Source organism: Anolis sagrei, chromosome 1 (genome assembly GCF_037176765.1).
Source record: "Anolis sagrei isolate rAnoSag1 chromosome 1, rAnoSag1.mat, whole genome shotgun sequence".
NCBI lineage: Eukaryota > Metazoa > Chordata > Lepidosauria > Squamata > Dactyloidae > Anolis > Anolis sagrei.
Window position 1 is genome coordinate 79,496,135 of NC_090021.1, and position 13,964 is coordinate 79,510,098.

Genomic DNA, 13,964 nt, shown 5'->3' on the forward strand with positions numbered 1-13,964 from the left:
AGCAAGGAAAATAATGTTATGGTTGGGGGGATGGGGGGGGGGCACCACAACATGAGGAACTGTGTTAAGGAAAGTTGAGAAACTCTGGCCTGGATGAGAGCTCCTGAGGTCTCTGAAATGGCTGTGCGGGGCGTGGGTTAGCCGACCCCGCGCGGCCTGGTCCGGCTGTCAATCTCAGACCCCGCAGGCCCCGCCCCAGGCCAGAGGGACTCTCCCACGCAGAGTCCACGCCCCCGCTTCGCCAGGCTGGGCTGTGTGTGGGAGAGAAGCGTCGGAAGCCGCCTGGCCTTGCCCTCCCTCGCCGCGTCGCTCCTCGTCCCGGGCCCCTCTGTGCCGCCCTCTGGCTGGGAAGGAAAGGGCTCTTCCTCCGCCTGGGCGCCGGGCATGGAGGCCTGGGTCTTCCGGGCCCTCCTGGCCCTCCTGCCCTTGGCCTTCGGGGCCGGGAAGCCGCTCACTGAAGGTAAGGAAGGAGAGAGGGAGGGAGGGAGGGCAGGGCTTTGGCAGAAGGGGTCTCTTCCCACTCCGTGAGCCTAGACCCGAGCCTGGGTGGGTGAGTGGCGCCGCGGAGGGGCTGACCAGCAATCCCTGGCTTGGCCTTCCCCAGGGTGTGATTCCCTCCGCTTCCCCTTCCCTTCAGCTCTAGGCAACCAGTGCGCCCTCGCTTCCTACGCCACCCTCCTGCCTTCGTTTTCTTCCTCCTTTGATGAGCTGACTGCCTTTCCTGGCCTGATTGGCCCAGCTTCCTCCCAGGTTATTCCTTCACCTTAAGTCTTGCAGAATGAACGCAGTCGGAATTGCCATGGCTCAATGCTATGGGAAACTTCGGGGCTGTAGTACTACAAGGCCTTGAGCCTTCTCTCTGTCAAAGAGTGTTGGGGCCTCAGCAAACTACAGCTCCCATGATTCCACAGCCTGGAGTCATGACACTTCAAATGATGCCAGGCAGCATGAATGCTACAGCAGGCATGGGCAAACTTCGGCCCACTGGGTGTTAGGAATTGTGGGAGTTGAAGTCCAAAACATCCGGAGAGCCAAAGTTTGCTCATGCCTGTTCTACAGGTTAGATGTGATCACAGGCATGGGCAAATTTCGGCCCACCAGGTGTTTTGGACTTAAAGGTTAAGGCTTCCCCTTGGCATTAAATGCAGTTGGGTCTAACTTTGGGGGTTGGTGCTTATCTCCATTTCTAAGTTGAAGAGTTGGCGTTGTCCATAGACACCTCCAAGGTCATGGCTGCATGGAACCCTGATACCTTTCTGCCAGATCTATTGATCTGCCAGATTTATTGATCTACTCACATTTGCATGTTTTCGAACTGCTAGGTTAACAGAAGCTGGGGCTAACAGTGGGAGTTCACCCCACTTCCTGGATTTGTACCGGAGACCTTCCAGTCAGCAAGTTCAGCAGCTCAGCAGTTTAACCCACTGCGCCACCAGGGTCTCCATGTTTTGGACTTTAACTCCCATAATTCCTAACAGCCAGTAGTTTGTTAGGAATTGTGGGAGTTGAAGTCCAAAATATCCGAAGGGCCGAAGTTTGCCCATGTCTGGTATAGAGTATTAGTCAAAAGAAAAAAAGAAGAAAATTATTAGTCAGTATGCCTTTATTCCAGCCAACAAACCATAAGGCAATGCGATAGTTCTATACAGTACACCTTAAACACATGTAAACAGAGCTGTGCACACACTGTTTGAAAACATAAGCCATGATGGCATGGATCAAAAGATGCATTAAAAACATAGAGAGACATTGTAGCAACGGCTTAATAAGATACCTATATGTAAAATGGAGTACAAAACGGATACAGTTAAAATAATCATTCTGTGGGTTGAGTATAAATTAAAACCACACGATTTTGATATCCCTCCTTCTGGAACTACAGTCCTCATACCGCATCTCGCAAGTTTAACCATCAAAGATTCTCATTGGTGTACAAATTATATTAGACTTATTGGTGTAATTAATAGAATTATTAGTGTCATTTGATGCCACTCAATATGCCACAAATCCTGGGGTTTTATGTGACACCAGCACTCTTTGGCAGAGTTAAAGTGTTAAAGTGTTGCCAGTTACATCTAGTAACTTACTGGGTGTATCTACACTGTGGAATTAATGCAGTTTGATAACATTTTGACGGCTATGGCTCAATGCTATAGAATCACAGCAGTTGTAATTTCACAAGTTCTTCTCTGACAAAAAAAGTGCTGGGATCTCAGCCGCTTGCGATTCCCATGATTTTGTAGCATTACGTCATGGTAGTAAAAGCCATGCCAAAACTGTATTAGTTCTACAGTGCAGGTGCACCCTACAATGTCAAGACGCCTTCAGTCTAAAGAGCAACTTGTCCAGGTCATCTATCTCTTGTCCTTTTCATGGTTTTGCATTTTGTATGCAAATGAGCACATGTATTCTATGGTTTAAAATTCATACCCTGTCACCATTCCCATCCAGTATATGTTCCATGTATGAAGTGATAAAGAAGCCCCCAGTGGTGCATCAGGTTAAACAGCTGAGCTGCTGAACTTGGTGACTGAAAGATCAGTGTTCGAATCCAGGGAGTGGGGTGAGCTCCTGTTGTTAGCCCCAACTTCTGACAACCTGGAAGTTTGAAAACATGCAAATGTGAGTAGATCAATAGGTACTGCCTCAGTGGGAAGGTAATGGCGCTCCATGCAGTCATGCCAGCCACATGACCTTGGAGGTGTCAACAGACAATGGCTTAGATATGGAGATGAGCACCACCCCTCAGTTGGACTCGACTAGACTTAACATCAGGGGAAACCTTTACCTTTTTATGAAGTGATAAGTCATTTTATAGAAGTTTTTATTAGTAGTTTTATTTTTATTGAAAAGGAAAGAAAACATAGTTTATAAAGCAATATTAAAAGATTATATTATAATGGTAAAATATGTAGCTAATGCCCTAGATCAGTGGTTCTGAACCTGGGGTCCCCAGATGTTTTTGGCCTGCAATTCCCAGAAATCCCAGCCAGTTTAGCAGCTGTTAGGATTTCTGGGAGTTGAAGGCCAAAAACATCTGGGGACCCCAGGTTCAGAACCACTGCCCTAGATATTACAGCAAACTAGAAAACTACATCAGAACACAAAAACAAAACACACATCTGTATAGAATGTGTGGACTTCACTAGCAAACATCTATAAATAGACAAGGAGACAGTCTATGAACCTCCCACGCACCACCCCATGGTTTTTATCCCTTCTTCTTATTTTCCCATTAGATAACACTAAATAACCATTTTTGGTAACATTCTTGGAATCCATAAACCTTCAATTGACATTTGTCCCATTGTAGTCTGTCTGTTCCCACTCTGTTGGCTGGGGAATGGATTGCATCAAACTAAATAGGTGCTTTGGTATAAGTATATTCTAAATCTCCCTTTGTCTTCATGCCTATACAAGGGCATAAACATGGGTCAGAATTTAATTTGCATTGCTATCATGGCTCAACTCTGAGCTTTTCACGGAAGTAATGAGATTCTTCTCAATAAATAACTAAGATCTTTTTTCTTCTTTACTGAGTGCCCAGAGCTAGCTAGTTCTGGCCTGGCAGAAAAAAGAGTGCTCCAGATCACGAGAGTGCCTACAGGTCATTAGTTCAGTCATTTTAATATCTGCCTTATTTGGTGCAGGAATTTATTAACTGTAGAACAATGTCTGGGATTTTTGTTGTTGAGTGTGTTGGTGTTTGATCAAACAAGGAAGTAGATATAAGTTAAAACCGCCCTCGCTTTGTGAGAGATTGCTGTGTGTGTGGTTTATTATGTCATTAAAATGTGATGCTACAGGACACAGAACTGTGTGCCCAACAGCACTTCTCGGATTTTTATTGCTACAGAATATTCCTGTTGTTTGTGCAATTTTCCAGTATTTGGGAAATATTTTTCTTAATGAGAATATTAGCATGATATGCAAGAAATCCACAGCAGCTCGGATGTGTTCTGTATATCATTCGCAATTCCTGGAGAAAAATATTGTGGGTCAAAGGACCTAGGCTTTGGGTTTCTCATACTCTAGAAATCACCAAAATGTTTGCAATGGAGATATTTGCATGGCTAGTGGAGCTGCATAAATTTTGATGCCATTTTCTGTCTTCTGCATCTTTTGAGGTAGGATACCTTCAATATTCCATCAGTGGAACAGAAACTTGGGCCCCTTCTATGCAGCTGTATAAAATCCATTTTATCTGCTTTGAATTGGATTATATGGCAATGTAGACTCAGATAATCCAGTTCAAAGTAAATAATGTGGATTATCTGCCTTGATATTCTGGATTATATGGCAGTGTAGAAGGGCCCTCAGTTTTAGTGGCTGTCAGGCTGAGGATCTGAAGATCATGATTTGCAACTTTTATTTGGTCCCTATGAAATGCTGTCATAGAGTATTTAAAATATATATAGATCAGACAACCTAGGGCCCTTGCACACAGCCATATAAGCCAGTATATCAAGGCAAAAAATCCCACAATATCTGCATTGAGCTGGGTTATCTAAGTCCACACTCAGATAATGTGGGATTTCTGCCTTGATATTCTGGGATATAGGGCTGTGTGGAAAGGCCCTGAGTCCACACTGCCATATATTCCAGTTCAAAACAGAAAATGTGGGATTTTATTCCGCTGTGTGGAAGAGGCCCTAGACAGTGAAATTATTTGCATAACAATAACTTATATACTTAGCTCATTTACTTAAATTGTACCCCCTTTACAATTCTTTTTATTAACATGTAGTTGGGCCGTTGGATAAAATTCTGGAGATGAAAATCTGGTAGAAGTGCACATGGAAAGGAGAATCAAGCACACATCAATAAAAAATTAAACAATAAGTTTTTGGGAGGGAGGGCATGAACCTCCTTCCTATTGTCTTCATAATGAAGCAAGAAATACTTTTTACATCTTTCTGAATAACCTGAATATTCCTTTTCCCCGTCTCACACTAATTTCTGTTTCTGCTGCTATTGCAAAAAAGCTGTCATGGGCTGCCACTCAGACAGTGATGCCGCCAAAGGCATGCTTAGGCTCCCAAATCCCAAAATCTTATAGTGCAGTGGTTCGCAACCTGTTTTGGTCTACAACTACCAGAAATCCCAGCCAGTTTAACAGCTGTTAGGATTTCTGGGAGTTGAAAGCCTAAACATCTGGGGACCCACAGGTTGAGAACCACAGTTATAGTGGCTAGGGAGTTATTCAATTATTTGTAATACAGTCGACTCTCAGTTACATGACACCCATGGATGCCAGAAAAATATAGTCTCTGGTTGCTTAAGAATTACTTTTAAACTTAGGCTTAACTAATACTATATGTCATACTATACCATATCACACCAAACTATAAGCTCTGTATTGACTTAATATTAACATTAATATTGAAATGCTGTAATTAAAAGCAAATAGAGACAAATATAACCTCACCTCTGAGGATGCTTGCCATAGATGCAGGCGAAACGTCAGGAGAAATGCCTCTAGAACATGGCCATATAGCCCGAAAAAACCCACAAGAACTGAGTGATTCCAGCCATGAAAGCCTTCGACAATAAATATAACTTTGTTTTACTATATGTTTAACTATATTATACACGTGTATTTTAATTTTTATTTAAAGTATTGTTTCTTGAAACGTTTTTTGTCAGTTTGAGTTCTAGTTAACTGAGAGTTTACTGTGATTGGAAATGAGACATGGACATATACTTGAACCTGTGCTTTCTAGTCAACGATGATGATGATAATAATAAATTAAAAAACAATAAATATTTATTTCCCGCCTCTCCTCACAGCTCAAGGTGGAGTATAACATAGTTAAAATGGCCAGATAAAACATAATACCATAAAATAAAGGTAAACGTTTTCCCTGACATTAAGTCCAGTTGTGTCCAACTTTGGGGGGGGGGGGTACTCATCTCCATTTCTAAGCCGAAGAGCCAGCGTTGTTCGTAGACATCTCCAAGGTCATGTGGCTAGCATGACTACATGGAGGGCAGTTATTTTCCTGCAGAAGCGATACCTATTGATCTGCTCACATTTGCATGGTTTTGAATTGCTCGGTTGGCAGAAGCTGGGGTTAACAGTGGGAGCTCACCCTGCTTCCTGGATTTGAACCTGAGACCTTTCAGTCAGCAAGTTCAGCAGCTCAGTGGTTAGAATTCATAGTATTCAGATTACAACACAATACTAGTAGAATTAAAATTTAAAATTCATAGGTTAAAATTGACTGCAGAAGCCTGCTGGAAGAGATAGGTCTTTAATTGTTTCAAATTAATACATGTCTTTCTATACATAAGTACATACATGGCATGTGCATATATGCCAAGCAGTGCACAAGGGCAAGTATTCAGGTTTTTCAGTGACTGGTGCAGCAATTGCAAAGGGAAGAACATTTTTTTCTTGTGATTATTCTTAGATTTATTCAAGTTAAATCCCATTTCTTTCTCTCTGGAATTTAGTGTGGCAAACATAATTAATATCACTGATTACAGGTATCTGAAATAATACATTTCCCTTTTGTGCTAAAATAACATAAAAGCAATACAAAGAATTACTGGTAGCAGTAGAAGAGAAGCAGCTGCTGTAATTGCCTATGTCTCCAAAGCTTGTTCAAATAAACATATTTTGACCTAATATCTGAAAGATGGGTGCTCACAGGCATCCCACAGTGGAAGTTGGAGCAGTAAATGTACTATCTAGGGCTGATGATCAGCTGTTTACTTCAAGCCTAGCTGAGTTTGGGACTTACCAGCACATGATATCTTACTATAGTGGGTTTTTCCCATTCCCATCCTGTCTTGCCCAACACCTCCCCCCCCCTCTCATATTTGTTTATGAAAAACTTTCAAAAATTATTTGATTTGAGAATATAGAGGTGTGGGTTTTGCAATAAATAATTGCATTGTAGACTTTTCCTGCTCAGGATTCCACCTACCTTTCCTTAGGAAACATTACTGGGGTTGTTGTTCCCTGTTTTCCACCCACCCATCCTCTCACCCCAAGTACTGCATCCTGTCTTGCCTTTAGAGCAATTTGGATTTAGATAGGATAGAATTTCCAGCCTGTGAAAGCCTTCTGTTGTTTTTCTCATCTGAAGTCTCCCTATTTGCTATTCCTGTCTATTGCCATGAAAACAAATACCTTTTGCATATGTATCAAAGTAACTAGACTATGTGCCATAGGAAAGTCCCTAGGATCATCGGTCATATACAGACTTCCTCCTCTACCTTTCCACTTCCAATTCTTGCTTCTCTTTCTCTCCTCTCCTTGTTGTTTCTCCACCAACAAGATTGGGAATTAAGAATGAAGCCCCCCTTTTTACGAGATCTTTTCTCTAGCTACTTAGGATGGGGGTTCTCCATACATATGAAGATGTGAAAGACATTAGTAACTTTTTCTAAATTTGTAATATGACCCTTTCTAGTTTATTTTGAGGGAAGAAATGTGAAAAAGAAAGCTGATTCCGAAAAGTTTCAGCTATCATGTTTTCCACAAAAAGGCTAATACTCTTTAAGTTCCAACACATTGCCACTCAGCAGTATTGGATCTTACTGTGCTGAATCAATCAACTTTATATAAACGTTATAAAATTATATAATACTAGCAGTCCCCTGCCACACGTTGCTGTGGTCCAGTCTGGTGATCTGGAAAAAAAAGTCATGAGAAAGTGCTGGTTTCTAATATATGTTATTTCTTTATGCTTGTGGGTAAACAGTATTTCTTGTTGTTTCTTTGTCAGTGTTGATGTAGAGATTGTCTGGTTTGCCTGCTCTGGAACATGCAACATATCATTGTCCTTCTTTAGGGGTCCCTTTCAAATCTATGATACTGTATCTGTGTGTGAATCATACATATCTATATCTGTGGCTGGATGGTTCTTTGTCAGGAGGGCTTTGATTATGTTTTCTTGCCCTGGAGAAAGGAGATGGACTGGATAGCCTTAAGTATTTTCTGTTGGTCATGGAGGTTCTATGTGGGAAGTTTGCCCTAATTCTGTTGTTTGTGGGGCTAAGTATGCTCTTTTATTGTAGGTGAACTATAAATCCCAGTAACTACAACTCCCAAATGTCAAGGTCTATTTCCCCCAAACTCCATCTATGTTCATATTTGAACATATGGAATATTCATGCCAAGTTTGATCCAGATGCATCATTGTTTGAGTCCACAGTGCTCTCTGGATGTAGGCAAACTACAACTCCAAAACTCAAGATCAATGGCCACCAAACCCTTCTAGTGTTTTCTTTTGGTCATGGGAGTCCTGTATGCCACGTTTGGTTGAATTCCATCATTGGTGGAGGAGCCCTTGGTGGCACAGTGGGTTAAAGCACTATGCCGGCAGGACTGAAGACCGACAGGTCGCAGGTTTGAATCCGGGGAGAGGCGGATGAGCTCCCTCTATTAGCTCCAGCTCCTCATGCGGGGACATGAGAGAAGCCTCCCACAAGGATGATAAAACATCAAAAATCATCCAGGTGTCCCCTGGGCAACGTCCTTGCAGACGGCCAATTCTCTCACAAAGGGAGCGGTTGCTCCTGACACGACCAAAATAAATAAATAAATAAATAAATAAATAAATGGTGGAGTTCAGAATGCTCTTTGATTGTAGGTGAACTATAAATCCCAGCAACTACAACTCCCTAATGACAAAATCAAAATTTTTGAGTGATGATCACTCCTTGGGTTAGTAGGTGTCTTGTGGCCAAATTTGGTGGCAATTCATCCATTGGTTTTTGTTAATCCCACAAACGAACATTACATTTTTATTTATATAGATTATTCTAAAGCTGCTTGAATTGGTCTCTTCTGTTTGGGTTTTAGATCCCTGAAAATGTCGACCAGTATATAAAAAGTTATGCTCTATAATTACTATTTTTAAAGTGAAAATCTATAAGATTGTAAATTGTTGAACGGAGAGACCAGCTCCTCTAAAGTTTTAATCTTTCTCAGTTGATTGCTAAATAATTCTAAGAATTGTTGCTTAAGTTTGCTTTCTTATTTCAGTGTGTCACCTTCCATGACATAAGTTTTACACTCTGGATCTTCTGACATGGGCTGTTTTGCTTATTATTGAGCTTTTGTGACTGTTCCAGAAGCCTTTCTGTTGATACTCCTTTAAATTCATGTTTTGCAATTCTTGGATCCTCCAGATGTTTGGGACTATCAGCATTCTTGATCTTTGGCCATGCTAAATTGAACCTATGGGACTTGAAGTTTACAAACATCTGCAGGATCCAAGTTTTAGAAACATTGCTTTAAGTAAGGTTAAAATGATTTTAAAATAACAACCACACAAAAGAATTCATTAAAGGCATAAGACATATTTTTAATTAAACCAGGTTTGAAATTTAAAATCCATGTATTAAAAGGATTTGAAGACGAATTTCTGTCACTAGAATTAGTGTAGATCAGTTTTACTCAAAGTGGTGTTTTCTCTGACATCCCATACTGATATTACCCAGTCAGATTTTGCTTTATTATCCAACTGCTTTTGTGATATCTTTCATTTTAATGCTACCCTTTCTTTTTAGACTATTACTTCTGCACACTTTGGGCTCTTTTCTCAGGCCCTTCTCTCTCTCACCATTATATCCTTCCTTCTCCCTTTCCTTCCTCCTTCCCTACCTCCCTCCCTTCCTTCCCTACCTCCCTCTTTCTTCCTCCTTCCTTCCCTTCCACTCTTTCGTCCTTCCTTCCTTCCCCTTTTCCTCCCTCTTTCCATCTCTCCCTTTCGCCTTCCTTCCTTCCGCTTTGTCTTTCCTTCTTTCTCACTTCCCTCCCTCCCTTTTCTCCCTCCATTCTCTTCCACCCATCCTTCCTTCTCTTTTTCCTTCCTCATGGGGGATGTTTAGCTGAAGGAAGAGGGAACATGAGAACCATGTTTCAAAATTTAAAAGGGTGTCCCATTGAAAAGGAGAGGGGAAATTGACTTTCTGCTTCTCTAGAGACTAGGGCACAAGGGAGCAATGGGTTCAAATGGCAGGGAAAGAGATTTGACTGAAAAGATTAGGAAGAACTTCCTGAGAGTAAGAGCTGTTGGAGAGTGGCTTAGGCTGCCTCAGAGTTTGGTAGTCTCCTTCTCTGGAGGCTTTTCCTCAGAGGCTGTCTATTAGGAATGCTTTGATTGTGCCTCTTTGCATGACAGGGGGTTGGATTGGATGACCCTTGGGGGTCTCTTCCAGCTATAGGATTCTAGTATTATATATCAGGAGAAGGCAATACGGGATCTAATGGATGCACTTTTTCTCTCCCATCTACCATCTCATCCTAATGAAGGCTAACCCTTTTGGGATTTAAATGTTTCCCATCTTTTCTTCACTTTGTGTCTCCAAAAGAAAAGAGGAAGGGGAGGAAAGGGCAAGGAGGAGACTTGGGGAGAACCTCCTCCTTCCCAGCCCATTCACCCCACTCGAGCCGACTATGCGGCCCCCTAAGTTAGAAAGTTTGCCCATGCCTGTTCTAGAGCAAACGCATTGTTTTATCACCTGACAGAAAAGCCCCACTCCCACCCTCTTTTGCTTGCTGATACTAAGGTCCCTTCCACACAGGTGTATAAAATCCACATTGAACTGGATTATATGGCAGTGTGGACTCATATAATCCAGTTCATCTGACACATAGTTAAGAATGGGGAGGAGAAGGTGAGACAATAGGAAGTGAGAGAAATATACCCCTTGGAAGGGAAATTCACTCCTGAAAGAGTTATCATGAGGAAAAGGTGTCTCAAGTGAAGCTTTATCACCAATCCTTGTTTCCACAAGCCATTTTTTTCAAAACCCAAGAGACAGAAAATGGAGTGAAATCTTCTGAACAGAGGCACAGACAGCAAAAGAAACACCACAGAGGTGTTAACCCTTCCCTATGTGAGACAAAGCTTAGATTTAGATTGATAGATTGATAGATAGGGTTGGAATTACACTTTAAAATGTATTTTTTATGAGTTACATACAAATTCAGCTTAAGAACAAACCTACAGATTCCATCTTGTTTGTAACTTGGAGACTGCCTGTAATTGTGTAGGATAGAAAAAGCCCTTGATGGTGATAGTGATGTAAGACTCGGGTGGCTTACAACAAAAAAAATATTATATATAATAATACTCAACCAACCAACACAACAAAAATCATCAACCAACAAATCAGCAATATTTAATGTCTTTAGACAGTACACTTCAAGTTTAAAGTCTTCTCTTGATGGAAGAAATAGATATAAAATCCAGGTCAGCCAATAATGTGCAGCCATTGAACCTCTTCTGACTATAAGTGAAAGATAAGGAGTCCTGTACAAACAGGGACACATAGCAAATGAAGCAGACATTGAAATCAAGGTTTTCTATACATAAATAAAAATGTACTTGTCTAACACAAAACAATGAGAGATGTCGCAACTTCATTGCATAATACGAGTCAAAGCACAACTTGAAGAAACCAGGGAAGGAGGAAGTTTCTTTCTGAGTCATAGAGGCTTTCTCCTTGCCAGCTTTTATAAAAAGCAGTAAAATCTTTGACCTCCCTCAAGCAAATGTTGCATCCATGCCCTCTTTGATGCTTCTAGTTCTCATGTATAATCCTATACAAATATGGTCTTTCTTGAGGACTATCACTTGTTAGAAAGTAAGGAAAATGGAGTACACCTGTGGGCAAACTGGTGACTAAATGAGTTTATTCCTGTGTAATTAAGATTTTTGAGGATGTAAAAATACCAATACTATGAAAGGGAAGTTCATTATGAGTTCTGGTGACACGAACTAATTGTCAAGGTCATGTGGATAATACTTGAGAATGAATATGAGTTAATAGCTCCTCACTCCAGAGCAAAGATTATTTTAAAAAACAAAGTGTCATAAATATGAATGTGCTGTAATGTGATGTTGTAACTTTTTATAAATGTTTAATCATTTACTAGTAAAGGTGAGAACAGTGCTGACTGGCCTTGGGGTATTTTCTGATACCAAATGAGAATTCCAATGCATTGAAAATCAGAGTTGAGGTCAACTTTAGGATTAAGATTTGTGATGTAGTGATGGTTGTGTGCCTTCAACTCTTAACTGACTTATTGTAACTCTAAGGTGAACCTATCACAGGGTTTCCTTGGCAAGATTCCTTCACAGGCGTTTGCCTTTGCCTCCCCCAGAAATTAAGGGATCTTCCACACAGCCATTTAACCCAGAATATCAGGGCAGATAATCCACAATATCTGCTTTGAACTAGGTTATTTGAGTCCACACTGCCATATAATCCAGTTCAATGTGAATGTTATACAGCTGTGTAGAAGGGGCTATTGGCACCTTCTACACAGCTGTACAAACCTCAGATTATCTTCTTAAGGCCCCTTCTATACTGCCATATAATCCAAATTATCAAAGCAGTTATTCCAGATTATCTGCTTTGAGCTGGATTATCTGAGTCTACACTGCCATATAATCCAGTTCAAAGTAGATAATCTGGATTTTCTACAGCTGTGTAGAAGGGGCCTAAGAGAGCAAGACTTTCCCAAGTTTACCCAATGGCTGAACAGGAATTTGAACCCTTGTTTTTGGAGTTCTAATCTAACTTTCAAATCACTACAATGTCCTGGCTGTGATGTGAATTCTAGGATCCCAAAGTGAAAATTCAATTTCATCTGGAGGGACAAAACTCTTCAGAGCCAGAGCACACAATTGTTGTTCATTCGTTCAGTCATCTCCGACTCCTCGTGACCTCATGGACCAGCCCACGCCAGAGCTCCCTGTCGGCCGTTACCACCCCCAGCTCCCTCAAGGTCAGTCCAGTCACTTCAAGGATGCCATCCATCCATCTTGCCCTTGGTCGGCCCCTCTTCCTTTTGCCTTCCACTTTCCCCAGCATAATTGTCTTCTCTAGGCTTTCCTGTCTCCTCATGATGTGGCCAAAGTACTTCAACTTTGTCTCTAGTATCTTTCCCTCCAGTGAGCAGTCGGGCTTTATTTCCTGGAGGATGGACTGGTTGGGTCTTCTCGCAGTCCAAGGCACTCTCAGCACTTTCCTCCAACACCACAGCTCAAAAGCATCGATCTTCCTTCGCTCAGCCTTCCCTAAGGTCCAGCTCTCACATCCGTAGGTTACTACAGGGAATACCATGGCCTTGACTAGGCGGATCTTTGTTGCAAGTCTGATGTCTCTACTCTTCACTATTTTATCGAGACACTATTTTATCGAGCACACAATGGTTCATCCAAAAACAATATGGATTTTTCTGTTATCATTGCAATACTGGAAATGTAGTGAGTATAATTTTTGGGATCTCTGTGTGTGCGCACACTCATGCGTGTGTTTGCTAAATTTGTGGAGATAGTTTACAGTTGCATAAATGACAATGTTACAGATTGTCTGCAATCCAGATCTAATTTTGTGTGAATTCTGCTGCAAAATATGATTATGAGATACTAAAATGTTATATCTTAATTCATGAGAGTTAGTACTCTTGCATCAAGGCATTAATAATTATTAATCATTTGTCTTTTTTTAGTGCCCAAACCAACGAATGTTATTGTAGAATCATATAATTTCAATACCTCTGTACATTGGGATTACAAAAGCATAACACCAGCACCTCTTTTTATTGTGGAGCTCCAATGCTACAAGTAAGTATCTTGAATTTGAACTATAATGTTATGTAGACCTTTTCCTAAAAGTCTGGTGTTTAAGTTTCGAATTTTACTTTATACTGAAAGATGTGACAAATGCAGACATCTGCTACAGTTTGGTAATATTTGCTATTCAGAATCTAAATTTTGGAATTTTTTTTTACAGTTCAAATACTGGTTTTAGGGAAGTCAGTGGTTGTGTGAATATATCACAACACTATTGTGATCTCATCCACGAAGCTGAAAAGTGTCATGATTTCTGGGTTAGAGTTAAAGCTGTTAATGGACTGCAGGAATCTAAATATGAAGAGACTGAAGTATTTTATGTAAACAGCCATGGTAAGTTGCCACTAGTATGCCTTTCGA

At 41.0% G+C, this 13,964-nt stretch overlaps 1 protein-coding gene across 1 annotated transcript in view; it reads left to right on the forward strand.

Moving 5' to 3' along the window:
* Positions 1 to 205: 205 nt before the first annotated feature.
* Positions 206 to 13,964, forward strand: part of IL20RA (interleukin 20 receptor subunit alpha) — a 28,238-nt gene continuing 14,479 nt past the window's right edge. Inside the window, exons 1-3 of the mRNA XM_060753439.2 lie at positions 206 to 460; positions 13,481 to 13,595; positions 13,765 to 13,937. Coding sequence (XP_060609422.2) covers positions 385 to 460; positions 13,481 to 13,595; positions 13,765 to 13,937 — 364 coding nt within the window. The 5' untranslated portion in view covers positions 206 to 384. The remainder of the gene's footprint in view (positions 461 to 13,480; positions 13,596 to 13,764; positions 13,938 to 13,964) is intronic.